The sequence below is a fragment of the Diceros bicornis genome, chromosome 7 (assembly GCF_020826845.1).
Source record: "Diceros bicornis minor isolate mBicDic1 chromosome 7, mDicBic1.mat.cur, whole genome shotgun sequence".
Classification (NCBI taxonomy): domain Eukaryota; kingdom Metazoa; phylum Chordata; class Mammalia; order Perissodactyla; family Rhinocerotidae; genus Diceros; species Diceros bicornis.
In genome coordinates this window covers 79,634,614-79,660,899 of record NC_080746.1, presented here as the reverse complement: position 1 = coordinate 79,660,899, position 26,286 = coordinate 79,634,614, and the positions used below count along the sequence as shown (strand labels likewise).

The window sequence follows — 26,286 nt, the reverse complement described above, 5'->3', positions numbered from 1 at the left end:
GGGCCAATCTTCCTCAGCCAAAAGAGGAGGACTGGCAACAGATGTTAGCTCAGGGCTGATCTTCATCACCAAAAAAAAAAAACTGTGAATTTAAGGAATACATAATTATTTTAGTTGTATAGTCAGATATGGATGATTCTAGATTAATCACAGCTGAAATTTTCTTTTCAAGAAAAACCTTTTATCACTTCTACTATACGTTCTTGTTCTGTCAGAGATATCGGGAGTAAACACAAACTTCTGGATTTCTCTGAATTCAATCTTGATAAGCTGTTCTCTAAACAAAACATGCGATTGTTTTTTGAGGGGAAAAACTCTAATCTTTATGTCTTATTTAATTTCTGGATGGCACAGCATCCTGAGGTATTGTTATCTTGCAGCTCATAGAACTAGGCAGCCATGATGGGCAAATGTACTATGGGCATTCTATCTGACTAGGATGTCCTTTCCCCCAAACAAGGACTGAATTCTACATTTAGATGGTGAATGCTCAGTTCCTTCCTTGGAGCATAATGTGGCATTCTACTAGGTAACAGAACTTCTGTTTTTTCTTTTCCCTTCATGTGCTTCAAACCTGATCTAACCACGCAGGGCTCTTTGAAGTCAAAGGAAGCTCTGAACCCAGGGAAACTCTGATGTCTGGGGCAGAGATTCTCAAGATAAATGAGACAAACGGAAAGGAATGTTAGGAGAAAAAGAGAGGTTGAGCCCTTTGAATAGCTTGCACCATGTTGATGCCCCAGTGGTTGGGAGAATCTTGTACATGAATCAGCAAGTCATGACCGGTGGAAAAGAACAGAGTAAATATACAGCAAAAAGAGGTTTATCCAGTTGAACTCTATCTGGACCAGGAAGTGAAAGTCCATACATCAATGTAATAATTATTCTGTCTCAAGTGGAGATGCCAACTTTGAGTCAGGAAAATAAGGGTCAGAAGGCATAAAACCTAACCTTGGACTTTTCACTTGTTTTGGTTTTCTCCTCCTGATAGGATACTGGAAAGATTCGTTTTGTTTAGATTTTTGCCTTTAAAGGTCCTCAGCTCCAGGAATATTAACATTTATAGTTATAGTGAATTTATCTATGGTACATATAAACTAATCTAAATCAAATTAGACATTAAATTGCTGCCCACTGGTCGCAAATGCTTCTACCCAACTACTGCCTAATTCTGTGAAATCTCAGCATTGCTTCCATGCAGTGTGAGAAAATGCAAAGGCTAAGAAGAACTACTTATAACAAACATAGAGAGGCTACTTTTGTTTTTATTGATCTATTGATGCCTGGAAAGAAGGAATCATTGGATATCATTTGTTTTCATTCAGAGTATTTTATCAAGCCAGAACAGGATATGAGTCATGCATTTATACCTAAAATATCAAATACATAAACTAACACATTTGTTAAATTTACTTGCAAATATTAAGAGTGTTTAAATCACTCTTAACACAAACATACTTCACGCATACCAGGCATAATTTACTGGCGTAAATGTGTTTACACAGCTGTAAAATCCCCAAATTAACCATCAATCAGGAAAAGTAAAAATATTGCTATGAGAACGGGAATGTGAGATTTCAGCTGCTAGAAGATAACTACAAAGGGCTTCCTGTGACACAACTTTAGATGAGATCAAGTTTGTCATTGATTTTTTTTTTTAAAGTAATTCTAACACCTCCCTAAACATAATAGTTTTTTAAATTTAGCAAAGTTATTGACCAACTCATCTATCTTCACCACTATTGTCTCTAAATTTCAAAATGCTAAGGTAGAAAATAATTACACATGTGCACACACACACAAGCAGACTTAATATTGTAACCTACAAGTTATTTACACCCAATCTGAAAGCTTCTTTTTTTTTCTATGGGAAATATTCAATGTAAACTTAACTACCTAGGTTTTAGTGAATCTATTCCTGTTTAAATTTAGATTTAATAATAACAAAATGCTGTAGAATCTCATATAATATCTTTTCCTATTTATAGACAAAAAATGGATTGAAAACCACAAGTCTTGACAAAATTATATTTATGAATAACAATAGCTAGAAAGATATTAGCCATTTGGATTCTCATCATTTGAAAAATTTCTCATAAAATGTAAGAAAGAAAAACTAGCCTTCTTCGCATTTTTCCTATAGTAAGGCACATGCTGTTTTGATTTAAGCTGCATAAAGTTGGAAGTAAGTTGTGAAATATATAAAATCTGCCAAGGACACAGAAGGCAACTCAGTCAAGAATAACTGTGTCAACTTCTAATTCAACTTAAATTTGATTTTTTGAGCATTGAAAGTGAGGTCATAAAGGGTATTTTTAAATTTACACTTGTTCAATTACCACAGTTGAGTTTTGAAACTAAAATATATTTATCATAATCAGAATAAATTTGAGTTTATATTCAATTAAACAAATGGCTTAGAGTCAAGGAAATATTTCAAGTTTAATAAACCCTCTTGCAGTTTTACTTACTTTGACAGGAAAATTTTCTTTGTTTCTTTTTACATTTTATAGTATTATTATAAAAATAATATAATTTGAAATAAATGTTTCAAAGGAAAACAGCTATCAAAATCTTGACCGGTAACTATTCTCAATATTACATACTTTCATGGAGATTTGGGGCAAATGTACATATATTTGTATAGAGTAGCTATCACACTAACTATGAACATTTACAAAGTCCTTTTTTTTTCCTCCTAGTTTCTTCTAGTTAATCTAAAATTCTTATCAGGTCTCAACGCTTTCTCATAAGGAGGAGAAATAATATTTCTCTAGAGCCTTCTTTGTGCAATGCTTTCTAAAGCTGTATATACATCATTATTAATCCTATTTTACAGATAAAGAAGCTAAGGCTCAGACATGTCCAATTAGTAAATAACAAAACTAGAACCCAACTAAAATGTGCTCAACATCAAAGCTTTTAAATGATAGACCAATGTTTTGGGGGTTGTCTTACACTTGACAATCTTCTAATTACAATTCTATCTTAGCTTCTGTTTTAAAAAGCAAAAGCTTACAAAACAAACAAAACCAGAAAACTGTGCACTAGCCTTAGTCGAGTTGCTTATTTTTTGTCACTAGGAAGGACTCAAGATCTTAACATGGAGGCAATGGGCTCTATTTCCCCAACAATAAGCAATACAAAGAGAGGTTTCAGGACCTAGGCAATATTAAGATTATGCTCTCAAAAGAGTCTGAGCACAACACTTTCTTTTCCTCTGTTAATTATTTTAGGGTGACTTTCTATACAAATTCTCCTCCTATTAGGCACTATGTTTTCTCGTCAGTAAGCTGAAGTCAAGGCCGTTACATTACAATGGAAACTGCAGGCAAAGGACAATTGGTTTCCTAACATTCTAACATTGTTTGACACAAAGCATTTTCAGAAACAGTCTCCTTATGTCTATGCTACCCATAGTGAACCAAAATGAGAGAGCACTAGACTTGGAAAGAAGATGACTATGTCCAGTTCTTGCTCGGTCACTGACTAGCTGGGTGATCTTGTTCAAGCCACTTAGTCTGCGTCTAACCAATAGCGAAGAAAAGAAATGAACACAGTGGTTCCCAAACTTTGCTGCACATTAGCATCAACTGCAGAGCTGTTTTAGAAATCCCAGTCCCCAGATTGCACCCATAGAGATAAGATCAGAATGTTCAGGCCTAGGAGTCAGTTCTCAGTAGCTTTTAAAGATATTCAGGAGATTCCAAAGTGCAGCAAGGTTTGGGAGCCACTGAATTAATTAATACTTTCACAGAGCTGCTTTTAAGATTAAAAAAAAAATGGAGGGGCTTTGTATATTATATAGTACTTTACAGAGTGATATAAAATATTATCCCCAAACTAAGTACAGCACTGTAAAAAACAAATACACTGTTTTAGGGGGCTTGATCTTTTATTCAGATTTTAGTTCAGTAATCATTAAGAAACTATACAGAAATAATTGGTTTTACTCTTTTTCACAGAATGCTTAACAGTTGTTTTTCATTTTTATTTTAATCTTATTTTTTCTTACCTCTTTCCCTTCTCTATTAAAAATTAAGAAAAATGTCATCTATCTTGTTTGCTTCAAAAAATATCAAACACTACACTTTTATTATGTGTTTATAATAACCAGAAAAGAATATTAGAACTAATGTCCAGAAAAGAAATCTGAGCATTCAGAAAGAAAATAATTTGTCCAAAGTTACTTAATTCAGTGCTACTACTTATTTAAAACAAACAAAAAATTATTCACTCCAGAGCTTTTGTTCCAGTATTCTGCCATAATAATCTATTTGGAAACAAAGACCTATTCAGTAAATCTTTCTTGGCCAGATTTTTTTATTGTCTGATGACATAAATTATTTCTCTGCTAAATTTTCAACTGATAGATCAGATTTGACCGGTTTATACACAGTAGTTGTTTTGTATTAACACCAACAATTTCCACGACCTTCTCTTTAATTAGACTTACAAAAAGCATTATGTAATTTATGTAATTAGAATACAAATAACGTTACCTAATTAAAAAGCACCCTCTGTGTTTTGTTGTTATTAGAGACATTGATGTATCCATTCACAACAAAATTCTCAAATGAAACTCAATTTCTGAGCAACTACAAATGTAATCCACCTCCTGACAGTGATTTTTGCCTTGGCATCTTTTACCTTTGTGGGCTTGTTGGCATCCATGCTCTCTTTGAATTTCTCCTGCACAGTTTCTGCAAGTTGACAGAGCAAGGCACCATTATCCAATTTCTCCATGAAAGTTTCTGCAGTTATCTCCTTCCCTGCAATACCACAAAGAAGTGTTATAAAAGCATAATCATTCCGCAACACAAATGTGACATTCACGCCAACATATTTGACATAGTTTTTACGACCAACATTTCTATTCCAGCTAAGTTACATGTGTGGGATAGGAACTCACCAGAAAGAATGGTTTCTTTGGAATTTTATGTTTTTCTTTGGTTGCAAGAATCTCAACATTTTATATCTTCATAATATAGTTTCAAGTGCATAAAAGTTTCATTTCACACTACAAGTGGCAAAATGATATCCTGGGTGAAAGAGTCCCACCATTTAGCAATTGAGAGGAATAAAAAGCAACCAGTCAATGAAACCCAAGGAACGAGCTTTACCAATGATTATACAATTCAGCCTCTGAGATGCATTCAGTTCTTATCCTCAGTAGCCCATTCAGTTACACTGGCCTGCAAAGCAAGGGCATGAAGCAGAACTGGTATTTCATGTTACATACATGTCTTTGATTATAAGAACGCTATAGCTCTCTTTTCTTTAATTTGAAAGAGAGTCATACCATATCAAAAATCAACCACCATTGGCAACTTTAATTGCATGGCCAAAGCATAAAGCCACATCTCTAAATTCTATTGAATTTGTTTTCGTGATTAAAATAATACAGGTAAAATTAATGTAAGTGATAAGGTCTCGGTAAGAAAACCCACCTCTCTAACCATTCCCCCTCCTACCACAGTCCATGACCTGTGGGATCATCGGATTCGGGTCCCCGCTTTGTTCTCTCTCTTTACAACCAGTCTCACAGCTTCAACGACTGCTCTGATGAACATGATTCACAGTTGTTCATCCCTGACACTGAACTGCTTAAAGGTTATTTTTCTTTTTTCTTATATGCCCCAAAGCATATTTTCTTTCTTCTTTTTTTCTTTTATTTTGGTCACAGCTCTTTTGTGATATAATTCACATAACTTACAATTCACCCATTTAAAGTGTATAATTCACCGGCTTTTAGCTATTCATAGAATTGTGCAATCATCACAACAATTTTAGAACATTTTTATCACCTCCAAAAGAAGCCCTGCACCCTTTAACTGACACTCCTGATTTCTTTATTCCCCAGCCCTATAAAACCACTAATTTTTTTCTTATATGCTCCCCAAACTCATCTCTCCCAAAGCTCTCTCCTTTTCCTAGTTCTGCAATTCTCTAAGTTTCAGAATATTTTATTTTTGTGCCTTAATTTCCTATAACTTATTAGTCACAAGTCCTGAAGATTCATGCTTCCTTCTGTTTCTGGTATCATCACCTTAATAAAAATTTTCATCATCTGATAACTAAACCTCTAGCAATAATAACAACAGCTATTCCTGTATCCTCAACTTCTCTCTCTAAACTTACCACATTCATTGCTAAAATTACTATTGCTAGACAACACCCTCACTGGGTCATTCTTCATCTTTATTGCATAGTTCCTAATATTTTCCCCTACCTAAAGATGAGACATATCCACTTTAACTCAATATCCAAAGGCCTCCCGTTTCCTCTGATCCACCTTTCTTATCTAACATCCTTAGACCCTGCTCCTTGGTCTATACCTGGCCTTCACAGTTCCTCTAGCAGACCTTCCCATTCCTACTGTCATGCCTTTGTTCCTGGAATGGCCCCTGCCTACAATGTCCTCCTAACTTCTACCTGCCTGGCCAAGGTCTATCGTTCCTTTCATTAGAAATCCAGAAAGAGATCCTCCCAGTGCACACTGCTTTCTTTTCTCTATGGTCATACTGATGAGTACCACTCACTCTGGCACTTGTCAACCTTCTTCTATTGCTTTGTATAAAGTTCTCGTCTTCCTCAATACACTATAAACCTCTTGAGGGATATCTGTGTGTGTGTGTTCCTACAGAGGTAAGCATAATGTTATTCACATAGTAGGCACCTAGTAAAATCCAGGCTCACCTGTGTTCTGTGAGCATGTGAACTAACGAATGAAGAAATAAACTACTGGAAAACTTTGAGAAAATGTTGGGTATTATTTTTGTGAAAAGTAGTTACGTTAAAGCAAAAAAAAGGAAGTATTTTACAGTTTTATGCTGAGACTCTCATAGGATTAACTTTCATCTTAAAACAAACGCATGCAGTTCAATTCCACGAACACTCAAACATAATGCAACTAGAACAATAGATAAACTACTGGCTTAAAGTTAAACTCACAGTATCTAATATATTTGGATTTCAAGAAACATCTGTTTGAAATGATTTTTTTTTTCAGTTTGGGGGGAAGGGCAGGTGAAGAAGGGAAGAGAATTACTTTTTTTTAATGTTCTTTTTCCTCTACTGGAGAGTTCACATTTTAGCCTCCAGTTAGAATAATGACTTCTGCAGGTGGCAAAACATCAGTAGCTCTAAGCACTCGCCACGAGGGAGCCTACACAGAGCTACTATTATTTCAAAACTGTATGCAGCTCAACTCAATTTGGGAATGAAAGGAATAGTCTCAAGATACAAAAAGCCAGCACAACAGAATTACTATTATGCATTCACCATATTGGCCTTCATTTTTTACAATAATAAGTTATTTTGCAAACAAGTACAAAAAATAAAAATTAGAAATACGTTCAAAATTACCAATTAAATTTCGAGGTAAAGAAGGTAAACTTTACTCTAAATTGTTGAATGATTCCTTTCTAAATTATGTATAAGACTTTCTAAATTTGAAGAGGTTTTTAGGTATTCTTATTTCACTAAGCTCCATGGCAATTTAAAGATTCTATTCATAATGTTAAGTGACAAGATGATTACAATAAATTTAAAAGAACTTATAAATTATAAAAAGAAGAATGGCTTTCATTAAAAAGTCATTAGCAATTTACCAAAAGGTACGATTTTTACTTTTTATGCCTTATATCTGAAAAATTTTAGTTCTCCTGCTTTTCATGAATACTTGAAGAATTTTACATTGAACATCTGTATCTAATGAAAAATATATTAGGTGTCAGCTTTCAATTCTGTATATTTTATAGCTCCAAAAGGTGGGATTTTTTTCTTTTTTTTGGCTAAAACAGACACTGTTACATACTTTATAGCTGAAATGTACTGACTCGAATGAAGGAAAAATGCAAGACAGAGAAGCTTTTTAAAAAAAAACCTTCATATGTAAGATATTTTCCATCCAAAGATTAAGAATCATAAAAGATACATTTTAAATGTACTGTATAACTGTAAGAAATCAGTTATAATCCTTATATGGGATGATATATGATCTTTATTGTATTAGTATTGCCAAAAGTCAAAAAAAAAAACAGAATACAAAATTAACTGAATTTAACCATGACAAATCCATTGGAATAGGCTGTGAAGTACTAACTACAATTTCTCAAGTAAACATTATACAAAGTTAAATATTTCTGTGAGGCAGAACCAGATCTGCTTTAATATAAATTGTATAGCTAGTTAGAGACATTAGATTATAAATACTAGGAACAGTAGGATTTCAGCACCATAGAATCATTTCTTCCCCAACCCCATCTTTCCATGCTGTTGATATACTTAGAGAAAGAAACCCAGTAGCTACACAGCAGTCCCCCCTTATCCACAGGGATGTGTTCCAAGACCCCAGTGCATGCCTGAAACTTCGGAGAGTACTGAACTCTAATACATGCTATGTTATTTCTTATACATACACACATACGATACAGTTTCATTTATAAATTTGGCACAGTAAGAGATTAACAACAATAACTAATAATAAAGTTGGCTTTGGGGCCATTATTAACTAAAATAAGGGTTACTTGAACACAAGCACTGCGATACCATGACAGTGGATCTGAGAACCAAGGGGCTACTAAGTGACTAACGGGCAGGTGGTGTATACAGCATAGGTCCGCTGGACAAAGGGAGTCATGTCCCAGGCAGGAGATTTCGTCACACTACTCAGAATGGTGTACAATTTAAAACTTTTGAACTGCTTATTTCTAGAATTTTCCATTTACTATTTTCGGACCGTGGTTGACCACAGGTAACTGAAACCATAGATAAGGGGGGACTACTGTACAGTCATGCATTGCTTAACGACAGGGATACATTCTGAGAAATGTGTCATTAGGCGATTTCGTCATTGTGTGAACATCACAGAGTGTACTCACACAAATCTAGACTGTGTAGCCTACTACACACCCAGGCTCTATGGTACTAATCTTATGGCACCGCCGTCGTATATGTGGTTTGTTGTTGACCAAAACATTATTATGCAGCGTACGACTGTAACTAAATCATCTTTGAATACTGACCCACAATAGGTTGTAAAGATTACTGACTTGAAAGTTAATCTAAAATAGCCAAGGTTAGAAGCAATATTTTTACTTCCTGGGTCCATAACTGTTTACTGGCATGATTGACAGTTAGTCAAATATTGTGGTTAGTCACTTCCTCTTAAAATATTGGGGCACAATGATACGAAATACACGTCTACCTGAAATCTTGCATCACGTCACTAAGATCAACATGTATGTTTGCATATACCAGTGTATTCCTCCCAGAAATATGTGCTTGCCATAATTTCCATAAAGATTGAGTGTCAATCTGTAAAGTAGTTTAGACTGGAGCCACCTGGAAAAAAGAACTCCTTTATCTTCTATTTTGCTAAGAAATAATGTTTTCCCCCCAGCAAGTTATCAGTATAAACTCAGGTTCCTAAAGATATGACAACATCTAATAATGATATTTAATATTTGAGTTCTTATCATATGCCAGGCACTTTACGTGTATACATGTTTTTAATCTTCTCATAAAACTGTGAAGTGGGTGCTACCATTATATCCATTTTACAAATGAAGAAACTGTGGTATTTAGATTAAGTAACTCATCTGAAGTCACAGGGTGAATCTGGCTTTTTAACCCAAAAGTCTAGGTTCACAGTCTATGCTCTTAGCCAGTATGCTTGGCTACTAAAATAAATGTTTGCTGAATACACAAATGACTATTTCCTATAACAATGCATCCTCACAATGCAGTTGTTTTTCTCTGTAGAGACTCCACAGAATTTTTCTCTGTAGAAATTCCTTCAGGAAAAAAACAGCTTGAGGCTGAGGACAGTGGTGCTGAAAACTGAATAGCAGTCCACCTTGTCAACTGGAGAATGGCTGAGAATGTCCTTCAGGCATGCTCTGATATGTAGCCTGATTCACTGAAGAAGAAAACTGGCATATTTTATCTCTAAAGGTGATCCAGACACCATCCAATTTTACTTCAACGTCCACTGCACCTCTCAATCCCAGTATATTTCTCTAAAGGGAGAACTCAAAGCAACTCATCTGCTATTTAACTCAAATTATTCAATGTTTTGAGACTGAAATTTGAAGGTTGTACAAGAGGAAATGATTCATTATATCCAGAAACCCGAGCTGAGCACCTGCTCCACAGTGATTCCAAGTGTCCACCCTGCATTTACATCAAGAAAAGACAAAGCTGGTTCTGTGGGAAAAGTTGAGTAAAAAAATTAGGCAGTAACTGGTCTGAAAGGTGTCAGTTTGTGAACATGAATTTGATTCTTTAAACTTTTGAACTAGTGTAAGATATCACTTTTCCTAAGAGATCTTTATTGACTATATCAAGAATATAAGAACTCTGCAGGATAAGTATCTGGTAAAAGGGCTTTCAGAAAAAAGAAAAGAAAGTCGTTCCAAACTAATTAGACAGCAGTTGTATTTGACAGCTGCAAGTCCAATAAATAGGTGTTGAACTTATTAATGCTTAAAATAGGTTATTTTAAGAAATAGCTGAAAAAATGGAAACATTACATATTGATCATTTTAAGCCTATAACAACTGAGTTTTCTTTAATGTGCTTGTAGAAAGGTCAGAGAAACGGAAAATCATCAGAACATCAACTGTCAAAATGCATTTCTAAATATAAGGAAAATCAATTCAGCATAACTTGATTTGTAACATCTTATGATTTACTCAAAGTCTCTGCATATATTCAAACATATATGCCTACATCCTAAAGATCTACAATCTTTAAGAACAATGTTAATGTCTTTAATGCTTAACAACTACAATATTTTCTCAAAAATATACTCCCATATGATTCATATAGTGTTATTAAACAAATGCTAATTGAAGATAAAGGTAGACCATCATTTTCAAATGATTAAAGAAACACAAGTGAAATAAACAATTTGAAAACATTATGTCAGTATATTCGTTTCAAAGCTAAGCCAACAACAATCTTCAATAGTCCATCAACAATCATGAAATTCGTAGAATGTGTCCCATCTATTTGAATGATGGGTAGTTGCTATAATCTAGGACTGTTAATTTAACAACATGCTGTTTATCCTGTGACCATTAAGACAATCTTTTTCCCCAAGATTTATTTGTATAATCACTTGATGTTCAAATACGTCCCAAGGACACAGTTAAATAACAAATGGGCAATAGCTAGTTCACGAACAAAAATAACAAGACAGAAGGTCTAAAATAAAGATGAAACGTGTATTTAATGCATAACAGGAGACAATGGCCAAAGAAATGTTTTACATGGAAGAATGAAGGGATCTTCAGGATTCCTTTGCTATCTTTTCCGAATGTTAGTCACAAAACTGCACCATGGTTGCCAGCTATTAGAACCATACTTGGACTATAAAGACTATTTTCAAGAAGATCAGTCGACATTTGCAACGATATGTGAGCCGTAGATAAATATCACATCATGATCTTCTCATGAATTGAACTGGAATGCTACCCCATAAACAAATCCCGACGACTATACTATTTATTCATCTTAACTAATTAACTTATCACAAGATAGCTGATATTTTATATTCTAATATATAAATTTTAGTTAGTCTAAAAATTTGCTATTGCTGCTTTAATTCTATGTCTAGAAATCTAACATGGTATTTATTATTGTTACTGAATAAGTAAGTACACAGTAATTGAAAATTACTGTATTATACCTACATATGTGAATGTGAATATTGGTCTACAAACCAATGAAATAATTTTCTTCTCTGTCAAATAACTTTTATGCACCAAAAAAATCTGAATATGAATTGAGTCTTCTTTAAGAACTACATCTTTCAATTGACATTTTATATGTAGGACCAGAAATATCTTAATTTAGAATATCATTAATACTCCTTTTGAAAGACATGAAAGGAAAAAAGTCACATTTCCGTCATGTATTACTAGAGAGAAGCAAAAAATCTTTCCACAACTAAGGTCCACATCACAATGGTGAAATCTAATTAAAAGCTTTAACTTAGTAGTAAATTTCGACCTCACCAAAAAATTCAGATCCTTAAAAGGAGACAGGATCAACTTTGAAACTACTTTCAAGATAGCTCTAACTTTCAAGTAGATAAAAAGCAAGAATTGAAAGAGAGGTGCACAATACAAATTTGCAAATACTTCTGAGGTAACAAAATAGCCAGCAATAAATAATTTTAAAATTTAATGACTCCATTTCAAAATATGTGAATACTAATTGTCTCTATTATGTGTAATAAAAATATCTTCTATCATAGCAATACCTTTTTCCTTCTCTTCTTATTATCACCATTCTAGTACATATTGCATTTTCTTACCTTCAAATGTTTTACCACCTTAAACAATCTCAAGCTTTTGGTCTACTTTCCAAGTTACTGTGAGGATATTCACTTGAAGTCTATTATCTATCCACATACGAATTCAAGTCAATGCAAGGTAGCACCTTACTATATCTTAAGATACTTTTACGATTCCTTTTCTGAGAAAATTTCAGAAGATATCAGTTGCATTTGTCTTACTAACTCCTAACATTAAAAGAAATTAGTCTTCTTATTCTTTAAAAGAAAGATTATTCATTTATGTAAATTGTCTTCTCCTTGTTTATACATATTGATGATCTCAAACTGGGTCTCAAGAGATGGAATTCTTGGAAACTTAGACTTTTGGAACTGGAAAGGACATTAGAGATTATTTACTCCAACCCCTTCATTTTATGGCTGAGGACACTGAGCCCAGAAAAGATAGCTGAGTTACTTCGGGCAAGTTTCCTACCAAGTGGCAGAGCCAGAACTCAAAGCCAGGTCTCCTGACGCCCAGTTAGGAGCCAGGTATCCTGACTTTTAGTCCAAGGATCTTTCCATTACACACACACTGACTCTCTATTCTTTGAGGCTGTCTTGGGCTGCTCACACTGATCAAGCTGCTTCATAAATGATCACATTCACCAAATAAAATGCCTTTGATGACAAATCATGGGACCTTGGAACATGCCTGTATAATCCAGCTATACTCTAATTAATCACAATCTTCCCTGCTTAGAATATCTCAATGGCTCTTCATTGATCATACAATAAATCCTAAGCTCCTTTACATGATCCTCAAAGCAGTATGTGATCTAGCACAAGAAATCTCATGAAACTCTCCCCCTCTTGATGTGCTGTCGACACCAGCCTTCGTTCAGTTTTTCCAATGTACCAAACTCCTTCCTATCTTAGCACAGGCCATTCCCTCCACCCAGCATCTTCTCCCACGCTTTGTCTGGCCTGCTATTAATTATTCTTCAGTTCTCAGTTTAAATATAGGACTCTTTAAAGAGGATTTCCTCATGCCCTCTAATCTTTTGCCCCACTCCCATCTCCTCATTTTTACATTCTTATTGCAACCTATATCTTTTAGTATTTATAACAAGTCCAATTAATGAATTATTTATTCAATTACTTAATGTTTCTTTTTCACTCTGCTCCGAGCTCTATAAGAACAGCCACTCTGTCAGTTCTTAATCACCACTCTACCCTCCAGGACCTAGCAGGCTGTGTCTGGAACACGATCATCACGATAACTCATATTTACCATAGCTAGTTGATAGCTATGTGCCAGACCTCGTTCTAAAGGTGATCATCTCACTCAAAATCTCCAAAAATCCTATGAGATTGGTACTAGTATCATACTTATTTTACAGATGATGAAACTGAGGCAAGGTGCATTAAGACACTTGCCCAGTATCGCAGAGCTAGTAAGTGATAGAACTGAGATTTGAATTCAAGCATTCTGATTCCAGAGTCCATTTTTTAAACTAATACATTATGCTGCTGCACACTCAAATATTTGTTGAAGAAATGAATGAACTGATCCACAAAATCAAATTAACAGTATCATTGAACTATATAAATGGAATAACAACAACACATATAGTGTTTGCAATATGCCAGGCACTGTTCTAAGTAACACATATATTTTAATCATTTGATCCCATAGCAACCTTACGAAGTAGACACTACTATTATTACCACTTTACAGATGAGGAAACTGAGGCACCGAGAGGTTAAATGACTTGCTCAAGGTCATATTGCTGTTAAGTGGCAGATCTGGGGTTCAAACACAGGCAGTCTGTTTCAAGTCTGCATTCTTAACTCCTATGCTGCCATACTTGCGAGAGCCCATATCTGAAGATAACTCAAAGTTAATAATAAGTTACTAACATACCAATCATTAGCAAACCCCAGAAGGACAAAAAAAAATGAGGAAATTCATCCGATTAGGCTAAATTGAATCCCTCTATGTGAAGTAGATAAAAGCTGCTCTTTTGCATGGATGAATTACTAAAAGGGGGTAGCCCCTTCCTTCTGGTGGACACAGGTCCCTGGTGTGGTGAAGGGTCTTCTGGGGCACGCCTCCTGCATTTCTGCCCTTGCCCTTCAGCTGGGCGCCCTTGTGAAGGGTACAACGTGCGTACCCATAGGTGGTAGCCCTGGTTAGACTACACAGGGTTGTCAAAATAGCGTGCACACAAGTGAGGAAAAAGGAATAACAAAAGCTGAAAAAATACAAAAGCAATGCAAAACTCCAGAGCCATAGTGAGCAAAAGGAAAATCTTGCTAAAATGTGATAAAACCCTGCCAAATCTTGCTAAAACCTCACTAAAATTTCAGATGGACAGTGTGCTTCCCACTAAGCTCTCTAGTTTCATCAGCTAGAAAGTGAGAATAACAACACTCACCTTGAAGAAGGCTTTAAATAACAAAATAATTATTAAAGAATTCTTTAAATAATAATAAAATAAAATAAATAATAAAGTAATGTTGGTGAAATGCCTTCTGCAAATGAAAAAGTACCAGACAAATTTGATGTTTACTCAACATTCAAGTCTTATATCTTATAAACTCTCTAAGGGTCCTTGCCGTGGGTCTTAAATAAATTTTATTCTCTGAAAACTATTGCTGGAAATAGTGCTGCTCTATGTGATGATCCTTTAAATGTGTGATTCCATTCTGCACATGGTTGGAATTTTAGCCTATGACTATGCCAGCACAATAGAAACAAAACAAAAGACAGCCTTAGCAGGAGAAAGCATTTTTCTCGAAGACAGTACTTTTAGAAGAGTACTTAAAAACAAAAATGAAATGAAAAGAAAAATTTCAGTTCAAGGTTGAGTGACTGTAGTTGGCTCATTTGGACAAAGGATAGATGCTTTTGTTCTGCAGCTGGGTATTCGGCAGTTTTAGAAGATGCGCTATGAAAGCAGAGCAGGGAAACTTAGTTTTAAAAGTCAGATGTCACAGACTGCGGCCCGGGTACAACGTCAAAGGATAGGCTAAATTGGTCAGTCGCATGAAAGAAAGGTGAAAAATGAATCAGATCAGCATATAGATGAAATAAGCAATCGGACCACATATTTCCACATTTTGATGCATGATATTGGAATTGCTAAGCACAGTTAATGTGAGAGACACTGGGAAATTCATTTAAAGTTTCCACATGCTTCAAGTTTCCTAGATGCAAAATCCAAATAATGAAGTCTTTTTCCAAGGGCTGTCACATGCTTAGGTGAAGGACACTACATGAGGGGAAAAAAAACAAACCTGTTATCTTTGCTCACGAAATGAGATCTTATAACCTTACCTAATAGGTTGGTTAACCACAAGGCCAGATCTTCTTTCATAGGTAGCAAATTAGCTTCATGTCTGCTGGCCAGCCATTGGCTATACTGATGCATATCAGAGAGGCCAGGTCCGCTGCGTACCTTTGGGCTCAGAGCAGTGCACATTATTTATCCACTTGTAATACCTGTTTTGGAAACAAAAGAACAATTGCTTTTTATATACAGACTTCTCTTGTTAAAATCTTTCTGCCAATGATGTAGTAAGGAACCGGATCCATGGACACTTTGATGACAGGTCAGGTTATTAATTATTAAACCCCTTGAAACACTGTTTGCTTTGTCTGTATTGGTCCTACCACTTTGACCAACCACCAGGTAGGAAACAGCAGCAATCAAAGGTCAAACAGAAAACAAACAGTAAGCTCTATGCTTACTCAGAAAAAGTCAGCTTCCTATTTGGAAAAAGTCAGCCTCTAAGGTAAAAATACCACTTATCTAAAAGCAATAGAAAGTGATTGATTAAAATTTTAGTACCCAAATTGTAAACTTCCATTGTTTAGGTTAATTTTGAAACCAAAGATTTCCACAGAATTTTAGGACTGAGTGCTATCAAAGACAGCATTTGCACAACTTGTTGTAAACATACAGTCACTACTCTTAAAATTATTACCTCTAAGATTAAACAGCACAGCACTCGGTTCTTGGCAGATGGCTAAGCAATCATAGACTGACAATTTAGAGAACTGGGTGGGAAACAGGGTAGGAGGTGCTCTCAAAGAGTCCCCTCTACATTTTCCTCATTTTACAGTGAATGAAAACACAAACAGAGAGGATAAGTGACTTCACCAAGATCTGACAGGTAGGTCATGGCAGAGTCAGGCTTGAACTGGGGTCTCCATACTCTAAGATCATTACTCTTTCCAGAATGACACAATTTACAAAATAGATTCATCAAGAACCCATATTATAACCCAAGAATTACACCATAATTCTAACAAATACTGCCACAGGTTTTTCTTTTGTCTTAATTTTTATCCTCCCACTTTATGTTTTACAGACTAGGTTTTGTTTGCAATCATCTTCAGAGTAATTAAATATCTTACATCTACAAAATAAGAAATGATTTCATTAACCCGATCACCTTATGAATAGCACAATCCCCTATGTGGGTTGTAGAAAAGATGTTTGATTATATCCCTGGCCTTGAATGGAGCACTTCTGTGTGCATTATTTATAGGACCTAAGACTACAGAAGTAATACTGAAGCAGCTAAAGTTACAAACTCCTAAGTTTAACAATGTGTAGGACTCCTTTCTGTATACAAATAGTGCATATGAAATAACCAAATGAGTTATGACTGAATTAAAATGATAATAAAAACATTTGCAACTGACAAATAGTAAAGTTTATATGATATAATAAGGTTTTTAGCTATATTTCAATATTTGTGGTATTTTAAATTTACCAATATAAGTTGTATACGCTCTTGTTGGTTTTATTCTTTGAAACTTTACATAGCATTTCTTTCTAGTTAATCTCAAACTCTAATGCTCTTAGCATAGGTTAATTTTTGTGTTTTAAAGATGGCCTTTGAAAAAATATAAGACCTCGGTGTTCAGAAAAATGCAGAATGTGACCGTCTCCCAAACATTTTGCTGTAGTATTAGGAAAGACTGCTGGCAGCATGAGTAAACACCTAGAAAGTGTTATAAATAGATAATTTAGAAGCACAGAGAATTTCATTTCCAAAGCAATTATGCTTTAGAGTAATTTTTTCCAAGAAAATTACCATAAATTCTCTTTGAAGACATTTTTAATAAATCTCTATATATCTAATTATCTAAAGTTAACCAGCACAAATGTGAAATATTTTTAATATACTTTGTCAGATGTTACTAAATGATCATTATAGGAACCAGAACATCACAGTTGTCTATTCTGTAGCAGTTAATCACGACATTATTCATAGAAAGGCCTATTTCTCCAAACTCTGTAAATAAATCCCAGAAACCTAAACCAGTTTTGTCCCAGTTCTTTTAAAAATTTCCAGTCCCAGGAAAACAGAACATCTCCCTGTAGCTGGTTAGGATTCCTATAGGCTAGCTAGCCTCAGAAACAAACATTCAAGTAATAACACATTTAAGCACATGATTCATACATTTAAATAACTAATTGAAATCTTAAGAGGGTTACCTCTAAAATGCCTTTCTTCTCAGGACACAGCCTCTCCCACTACTTTCCTGAAAGTGAGATGTGGTGGTTCTGTAACTTTACCTACATCCTATTATGTGCTCTGCAACTTCCATTTAAGCATCAGAGTCCTATTTTGCTCTGTAAAAGCAAGAAGACACCTCAGATTCTTAAGCTCATTGTCCAGCAAAGAATTCATCAAGGGATAGTTTACAGTAAGCCCAACGGCATGTAACAGTTTCAATGAGCCAGAGGGACACAATCCTTCCCCTCAATACTTCTAAACAGTGAGTTTTTATTTTCCCTGACAGTGGCACATTTATTTCTCATGTAGTCTGTCCTATATTTTGCCAGAAATGTAATTCAAACTATCTTCTAATATTTACAGATGATCATTAAGAAAACGTAATAAGACTAATTAAGCAATTTTTGTTACGCTCCTTTGTAGATAATCAAAATTATACAAAGGGAAAAAAAAAAAAAAAGAATAGAGGTGTATTTTCCCAGTAGGCAAAAGTGGGAGAAAGAAAGTTTAGTGGGTAATTAGCATTCAATAGAAGTTAATTAAGCATATGCCAAATATATAGACCTAAAGTCACTGTCATAGACAGGGACTCCTCTCTTTAAGTCCCTTGTGAAAAAAATTAGGATTTCAATCCAAATTCTTCTGATCATTTTTTCATATTTTAAATCACCATCAAACTTAGCATGACCCTATGGTTTAGCTGAAAGTCACTACGTGGAGGTCTTGGATTTAGACATGGCAGAGACATAACAGGAAACATGGAAATGCACCTAGCTCGCAGGATCAAAATTCGGAGCGTGGAAGAATTATCCCATGGTGAAGGAGTTTTCAACTGAAATGATTAAATTGGGGTCAACAAAGGTCAAATAAATTTATATTTCCCAGATAAAAAGATCACTACAGGATTGCAACCTTTTTATAGTTTTCAACAAATGTTTAATCAATCTGGATGAGCTGAATTAGAACACAAAGAACAAACTATAACAAAAAGATCACTTCTGATCTTTTGAATTCATTCAAAAGTTTTCAAAAACCACAAGACATGCCAAGGGGTAGCTTTTAAAGATGGGAAACGAAACGATTAATGATCCACTAGACTTGAAGAAAAAAGTTAACATTGAGAGAAAGAAAACTTTTTTTGTATAATTTATCTAAACACTGAAAGATGTTACTATTAAAATTCATATAATCTAAATGTTTAAAAAGCTTGATAAGTAACTTTGGTGAGTATTAAGCAAAGCTGATCACTTTGGAAAGGACTCATGCTTCTATGACCCCTCTCAACTATGGCTCCTCTAAGCTTCATGGGTCTATCTAAAAATGGATCACTCAACTCTCAGGATTTGGAATTCAGAAAAATAAAACTTAAAGGGAAAAACATGCAGAAACTTAATACAGAATTCTTTAAAGAATGTGTGTGTGTGTTTTTTTTTTCTTTCTTTCCATAGTAGAAGTGATTCTGGAATAACCATTACGAACATGATGAGACTTGAACTAGCCCAGAGGAGGAAGAAAAAATTAATGACTCCATAAGTAAAATATCACATGTTTAAAGACTCTGTTTAGTCTGTTGCTCCAGAATCCCAGTTGAAGACATCATAGTTATGACTCTGAAGAAAAAGCATTCATTTATGCCACCTAGAGGTGTGCTTTGATTATGACCAAGATGGTTTCGGGTCTAACTCTAGACTTTGCTGACATGTTATAAAAAATGTATTGCAATATTGCATAGAAAATAAATTGGGGGCCGGCCGGTGGCTTAGCAGTTAAGTGCTCGCGCTCTGCTCCTGGCGGCCCGGGTTCGGATCCCAGGCGCGCACCGACGCACCGTCTCTCCGGCCATGCTGAGGCCGCGTCCCACATACAGCAACTAGAAGGATGTGCAACTGTGACACACAACTATCTACTGGGGCTTTGGGGAAAAAAAAAAAAAAAGGAGGAGGATTGGCAATAGATGTTAGCTCAGAGCCGGTCTTCCTCAACAAAAAAAGGAGGATTATCACGGATGTTAGCTCAGGGCTGATCTTCCTCACAAAAAAAAAGAAAGGAATTGGAAGGAAAGAAAAATAAGAATAAAATGATAAACATTATATCACTACTGTCTGCTGTGAGATTTCACTAAGGCAGCTGATGAATGGATAGAATATTAGAATTGGAATCAGAAGTTCTGGAGTCGAATGCTGGCTCCACTCCCTAGCCAGTTAGTAGCCCTTCCATTCTGGTTATGTGACTTTTTCTCTTGTACCTGAGTTCTCCAGTATGGACAACGGAGGCCAACACCTCAAATACAATTGTGAAGATTAACTATTTGTGCCAGTGTTTGGCATATATTCTATATTCAATAAACACTAGCTGAGTCTAAATGATCATCATAGGAAATGTGCCAAACTAAAACTTCCACTGACTTATTTTAAGAGGAAAAAGAATTCTGTAAAAAAATAGGAAGATTTTGTAGAATCCTAAATCACTAAGAAAAGACAAAGGATAAGGGGGAGAAATGAAAAAAAGTATTGATGAAATAAAACCATAAATAACAGAAAATCTAAAGTTTTCTTCATATTGAGAGGGATGAAGCCCTCAAGATGAATAAAATGTTGAGCTCTAAAATGAGTAGCTTACATGTGTTTTTAAAAACAAATTTTGGTCACAAATTATACTTCATTTTTGATATCAGTTAAAGACTCAATAAGCTATTAAGATAAAGGAATGTTAACAGTACCTCCCAAAATAAATGTCAGAGGGTGACAGTACACCACCGCCCAACTCATCACTCCTGCCCCCCCCCCCCACAGACTCCTTAACTGTGGCCAGTTAAACAAAAAGTGCTAATGAATCCACCATGGGCAGAGACCCATCAAGGGTCTCTTCCCTAAAGACCACCTTTATTGTCATCTGCAGCATTGACCTCACCTCTATCTTGTCAATTTTGTGTGTTATGGGTGTGAAACAATGAAGAAACAAAGTTTTATAGGCCAATAACACTATTTCTTAAAATTAAAAAACAAACAAACAAACAAAAAACCCAAGTCAAACATCCTTACAAAACCTGGAAGGAGAAAATACCATCTTTCAAGCTAGACTCAAAGAATTACCAACCAAGGATGGCTTAGATGGCTCTTTCACTATTCTGCGTTCTTTTCAGCAAACCAATAATATCTCTATAAAGCTACAAATTCTCAACCAATGTCATGCATGCAAAATCTTAACCTAAGGGTCTAATCAGAAAATAAAAGTTCAAATTTAATCATAAAGGTAGTTCTAGATCTTGTAAATGGACCTCGACTTCTGGCTAAGGGGAGCAACTTGTCTACAAATAAAAAATCACCAAGCATAAAGGCAAAATAACACTCATTACTAGTTTTTCTAATTATGTAACAAAATATTTAAACTCAAATGGACCTTAGAGGATTTACCTAGTCAAATTCCTGGTTATTAATGAGGGACTGGAGGCCTATGATATTTTGCCCAAAGTATCAAGGCTATGGAGCCACAGAGTCATTACCAGTATCCTCCTCAGCCCTCCTGGTGCCCAGTCTCAGGTCATGGTAACTCTCTTCCAAGAATCTCTTTCTAATCCTGGAGCCCCACAATGACTGTCTTATACCACAATAATGATATACCTGCAACAATAATTCCTTCTCAAATCCTGACCCAAAAAATTAAGACTGAGTGGGAATTGATTTCTTATATTTTCGTGGCATTAAAGATTTTTTTTCAAGTTTTTTTTAACTCTGCTAAACTATTCTTACAAACAGTTTAGCATAGCTTTAGGTTTTTGGACCCCTTCTAGGTTAACTTGAAACATAACTTGAATAGAAAACCATCTGAAAGTCACTAATCAATTAGAATATTTAAGGACTTACATCAAAATTTCATCTAAGTTGATTAGGTAAACCTTAATTCATGAGAAGATTTTGGGTGTTTTTGTGCTGTTTGTAATACAAAGATTTCTGTTTTACTGAACTCTAAAGTAGTTCAGAGCTAGCAGAGTTCTGTCTGTTGAAAAATAAATTTATATACATATATATAATCACATGTAAGGGGAGAGTATTAGCAAAAGCTCAATTGAATTGACCCTGAAAATATTTAGGACAGAAAAATTACACAAGCATCTTACTCATTTTGACAAGAGAGATTTTCTACCTTCACTCAATTCTCTCTAGTCTGAAAACACTGAGTGGAAAACCTTGATAGTTGCTCAGGAGAAATGAAAAGGAACAGTGGGATCCTGTTTGTGCCTACATGTCAAAACCACAAAGATGCTAAAATAGCCTTAGCATCAACTGCAGTTTTAACAAACTCCCTCTGCAAACAAATTGTTAGTGCCTCATTATTTGGTTTCAACTAAGGTAACTTCGGCCTTCCAAAGGCTCCAAAAGTCTGTAGCGCAGGCTTGGGGTCTTGAAGCAAAGTTCTAAAATTATGCATAACATACTTAGGATTAATACGAGACCCGACATTTCACCATACCTGCAAGTTTAAGTTTTAACTTAGATTTCATACCAAGATACTAGAAAACTCAGCAGCAATCACACGACCTTTTGCACCAGGTGAAATAAATTTTGCCATGTGAATTTATTTCCCAATAAAGCACAATCCAAGTTGCAAAAGTATGGTGTTTAGCAATAAAGTGAAGAAATAAGCCCAAAGTTTAGTAGCATACAGGCTGAAATCCAAGCTACCTTTCTGTTTCAGAGCCCACTTTGGGAGCCATGTGCAAAGGCTGCCTGTCCCATGCCTCAGACATCTGTCCCTTACCTTCACTTAGGCAGTCAGAACCAGGATGCCCATGTTGGAGAGGACCCCCACAGCCACCACCTCCTCCTCTGCAGTTAGTGGGGAGCATTCCTCGAGAAGGAACTCATTGATGGCTTTCAAAGACAGGCTGGGCAAACTAGATCCCAGCTGCGGTTAATCAGTGTCCACACTGCTAAGAGCTTGGGGGAAAAGAAGCAATGAGCACAAGGGCTTGTTCTCAGCCTTGCCTCTGTGACTCGCAGGGGATAGGTGGGGAGGAAAGGTGGACTTCCTCTGCCTGGCTGGCACATCCGACCTGTCTGAGCCTTTATTTTAACACTAGGAAACCAAATGGGTGTTCCTGTGCACAAGTAGATCTTATTTCCTCTGCCTAAGATCTCCCATACACAACTGATCCAGGCTCTTGGGGAAAGGGAGGAGTTTACAGAGGGACAGTCAAGTTGTGCAAACTCTTGACTCTAATGGATGAAGATGAAGGAGGTGAGAGGATGAAGGTCAAAAAGGTGGAGAGAGGAAAGGTTTTGATTTCCAAAAATGTTAACTGGGGGCAAGTACTGAATAACCCACCCCCACGCCCCACTTGTGCTGGAACGTAGAAAACAGAGTAACCCCTGCTCTGGCTCCCTCTCCATTTAAGAGGGCGGAACCTCAGGTGTCTGGGGTGGGTTGACGGCAGTTTACCCTAGCGGGCTGATAGAATTTAATTGATGCCTCCAAAGCACAGTTGGCTCCTCTGCTCCCCAAACAATTTCAGATTCCAAAACCCTGCTCTTTAGACTAAAAGAACAATACTATGCAAAATCTTCCCAAAGGAGGTTAATTCATAGGCTAGCACTTGTTTAGTCACGTAAAAAAGCTCGACTCTGTCAAACTCATCAGTGGAGAACAGAGAGGATCACCCCAAATCACACGTGTCGCGCTCTTCCCTCCCATCCCGGCCTCCTTGGCTGGAGCAAAACATGCAGGATCGATCCATTAAGCCCATCGCCGCTCGGCTCCCCTCTCCCCAGTAACAGACCACGCTGAGCATGCATTAGAGACCCCCGTGCACCAGTGCACGTGTGTGCATTCATAATCGCTGTGCTAATTGGAAGTCCTCCCTTCCGTCCCTGGTTGGCTGAGCTGCCGCATTTGGGCTGTGCCACAAGAGCGAGGAGGAACACATGGTTGTTGCCGGGGGCTCAGTCACCCACGGCAGTGACCACCCGCTCGGCGCCCGAGCCCGTCCAGCCGTCCGCGGCTCTGCCCCCTCCCGGCCGCGTCCCCAGGCTGTGTCTCACGCCCGCCCCTGCCCCGCCGGCCCGGCGGCCCCGCGGGCCCCGGCGCCCGGGCTGCGGGGCGCGCGCTGCGGCGGCGGCGCGGGCCGGCCGGCTGCTCACCGCGCTCCGAGCTGGGCCGCGGGCTCTCAGCGGCGCCCGGGCTGCGGGCGGGGCTCCCGCGGCGTCTCGGCGCCGGCCCCCTCCCGGCGCGGGTCCTGCGGCGGCCGCGCTCCGGCTGCAGCCGCGCCGGCCCTCCTCATGCTTCTGCGACCGCTCCGCTCGGGGCTGTTTGGGAGAACGCTTTCCCCCTGCCAGAAACAGATTTCCTACATGTCATCGGTCCACATAGACCGAGCGGAAGTAAAATGCTTACTTTTTCTGGTGGACAGCAAACGCAATCGACACTGATTACCCTTCAAACGGGGAGAGATTGTATTACAAGCCCTTGGCAGCAGTTCCGAGCTTGGGGCCAAGCTCCGGCCCCCTCCGGCCCCCAAACACTAACCTAAGAGAGAAAGGGCGGGGAGTGGGGAGGGGATCGTATTTAACTCCAGGGTTTTAACAGAGTCAATGGCTTTAGCACAATATTAAAATTGGGTGTTGGAAAAGTTGTGCTTTCCTGGCCAGTGTTTCTGCAGACTCAGAGGCATGAGCTTTCCAGTAACTTCGGCCACTCTTCGTTCCAAATTGAGCAATTTGACGTCTTAACAATTCTCTTTAAATATCAGATTTTAGAAGAGGCTGCACTCACGGCTGTTTTCACTTTACGAAAGGAAATACAATTCTACCCTCCTCTCAGCCTCAGCTCAGCGTTATGTTGAGTGTCTTAGACAATTTTCTCCAACTGTTGCATAGTAGTACAGGTATTCTGAGATGAAAAGGCTTCCCATGAAGCGGACAGATGTTCAAGCGTCTGCTTCACCGCTGATACACACGTGACCTCTTGCCGAGTGTCCTCATCGCCTCAGGTTACCACTGTCCCTGGAGCATAGGTGAAAAGTATCGCATATTCTCGTTTTGTTTTCATGTGCATCCGTTTCAGGTACATCTCCATCCACTGCATATGATGGCAGTGGCACAGGGATTCCCATCCCTCTCTGGGACCCATTCCTCACTCCCCTCAAATTAGAAACTACCTGTAGATCCACGATAGCAACGTGGTGGGGATAATTTTAGATATAATTGAAAAAAATGCATTTTGCATTTATTATTGGTTTCATGTGGAAATGGTTATTTGCTCTAAAACGTCTAGAAACTGCATCAGTTATTGCTTGTGGCAGCAGTACAAATAATGAAGAAGGGGAGAAAACAGATTGAAAAGTTTGGTGGCATTGAACTCCAAGCTTTTTATTTTTAATTCAATTTGGTGTTGCAGCTGTCAGCTCCATATTCCTCCTTGGCTTCCCAGAAGAAAGGAAAAAGAGCCATTCCTCATTTTAAGGAGAAACAGCATTATAAAAAGGCCTATATTATTGCTTGAATATACATTAACAACAACAAACATGGGGAACAGGTTACTGATGAATTTGAGTAAATGATTCTGAAAATAAAGTTACTCAAAATTTAAGCAGATCTGAGTATTCCTAGAGCCCCAACAAAGTATTTCACGTTTCGGAACCTGTACAATTTAAGTACAAAGTCAAACATCCTTTAAGTTTTTGTGATCAAAACATCATCAGCCAATAAACGTTAATTTAAGTATTCTCAGGATGTATGATGTGTTCAAAAAACCTAACGCCTTGGATTTTGAAAATCTTATATCCTATTCCTCTCCAGATTTGAATATTCTTGCCGCATTGTTTAATATTGATGTTATAAAAGGCAAAGTGTAAGGCAATATTTTTGTTGATTCAGGGACAATACTAAACCCAGTTTCGGAAAATAAGGAGGCTTACAGAGGAGTTGGGAAAGCATGAGCATTCAAAATTACTTCTTCTCATGCCTCTTCCTTCCAGGTATTTTTAGTTTTGAATTCTGCATTATATCAAATCTTCTGAGCAAGAGCCAAAACGAAAATACTAGGAGAAATATACATTTTCTCTCTTAGCGTCTAAGAGTTGTGCTGAATGTTCTTTTGGTGACAAAAGAGAGGTAATACAAAAGATTTCTGAAGAGCCATCAAAATAGTATTTTCATTTAAATTTTTTTTGACATTTGTAACAATTCCCATTTGATTTTTATTTCGTATTTTTCAAAATAAAATGTCTATTTATATATTCTGATCAGTCACTGATATATTTGTCAGACAATCTTTTTGTCCAAGAATTTTCTTGCCTTGATCTCAACCTAAACATGTTCACCTTAGGAAATCATCGTCCAGCTGACTCAGCTACAACTCCCCTGATGTGAAGGTAAGGGAAGCAATGCCTTATCCAATGGGATGAAAAAAATGTCTAAATATATTCTTGAAACTTGACAGCATAAAAAAGAAAAGTCAAGCCAGAT

General features: G+C 36.9%; 1 protein-coding gene across 3 annotated transcripts in view; it reads right to left on the bottom strand.

Annotated features, from left to right (window-relative positions):
* GAS2 (growth arrest specific 2) overlaps nucleotides 1-24,278 on the bottom strand; it is a 128,661-nt gene extending 104,383 nt beyond the window's left edge. The window contains exons 1-4 of one of the 3 annotated variants that reach the window (XM_058544703.1): nucleotides 24,215-24,278; nucleotides 17,803-17,940; nucleotides 15,630-15,794; nucleotides 4,651-4,772 (exon numbers count right to left, since the gene is read on the bottom strand). In XM_058544703.1, the coding sequence (XP_058400686.1) occupies nucleotides 4,651-4,772; nucleotides 15,630-15,774 (267 nt within the window). In that variant the 5' untranslated portion in view covers nucleotides 15,775-15,794; nucleotides 17,803-17,940; nucleotides 24,215-24,278. Of the gene's footprint in view, nucleotides 1-4,650; nucleotides 4,773-15,629; nucleotides 15,795-17,802; nucleotides 17,941-23,961; nucleotides 24,026-24,214 lie in introns of those variants that run through there. The other 2 variants (XM_058544704.1, XM_058544705.1) reach the window with 2 other exon arrangements.
* Nucleotides 24,279-26,286: the final 2,008 nt, after the last annotated feature.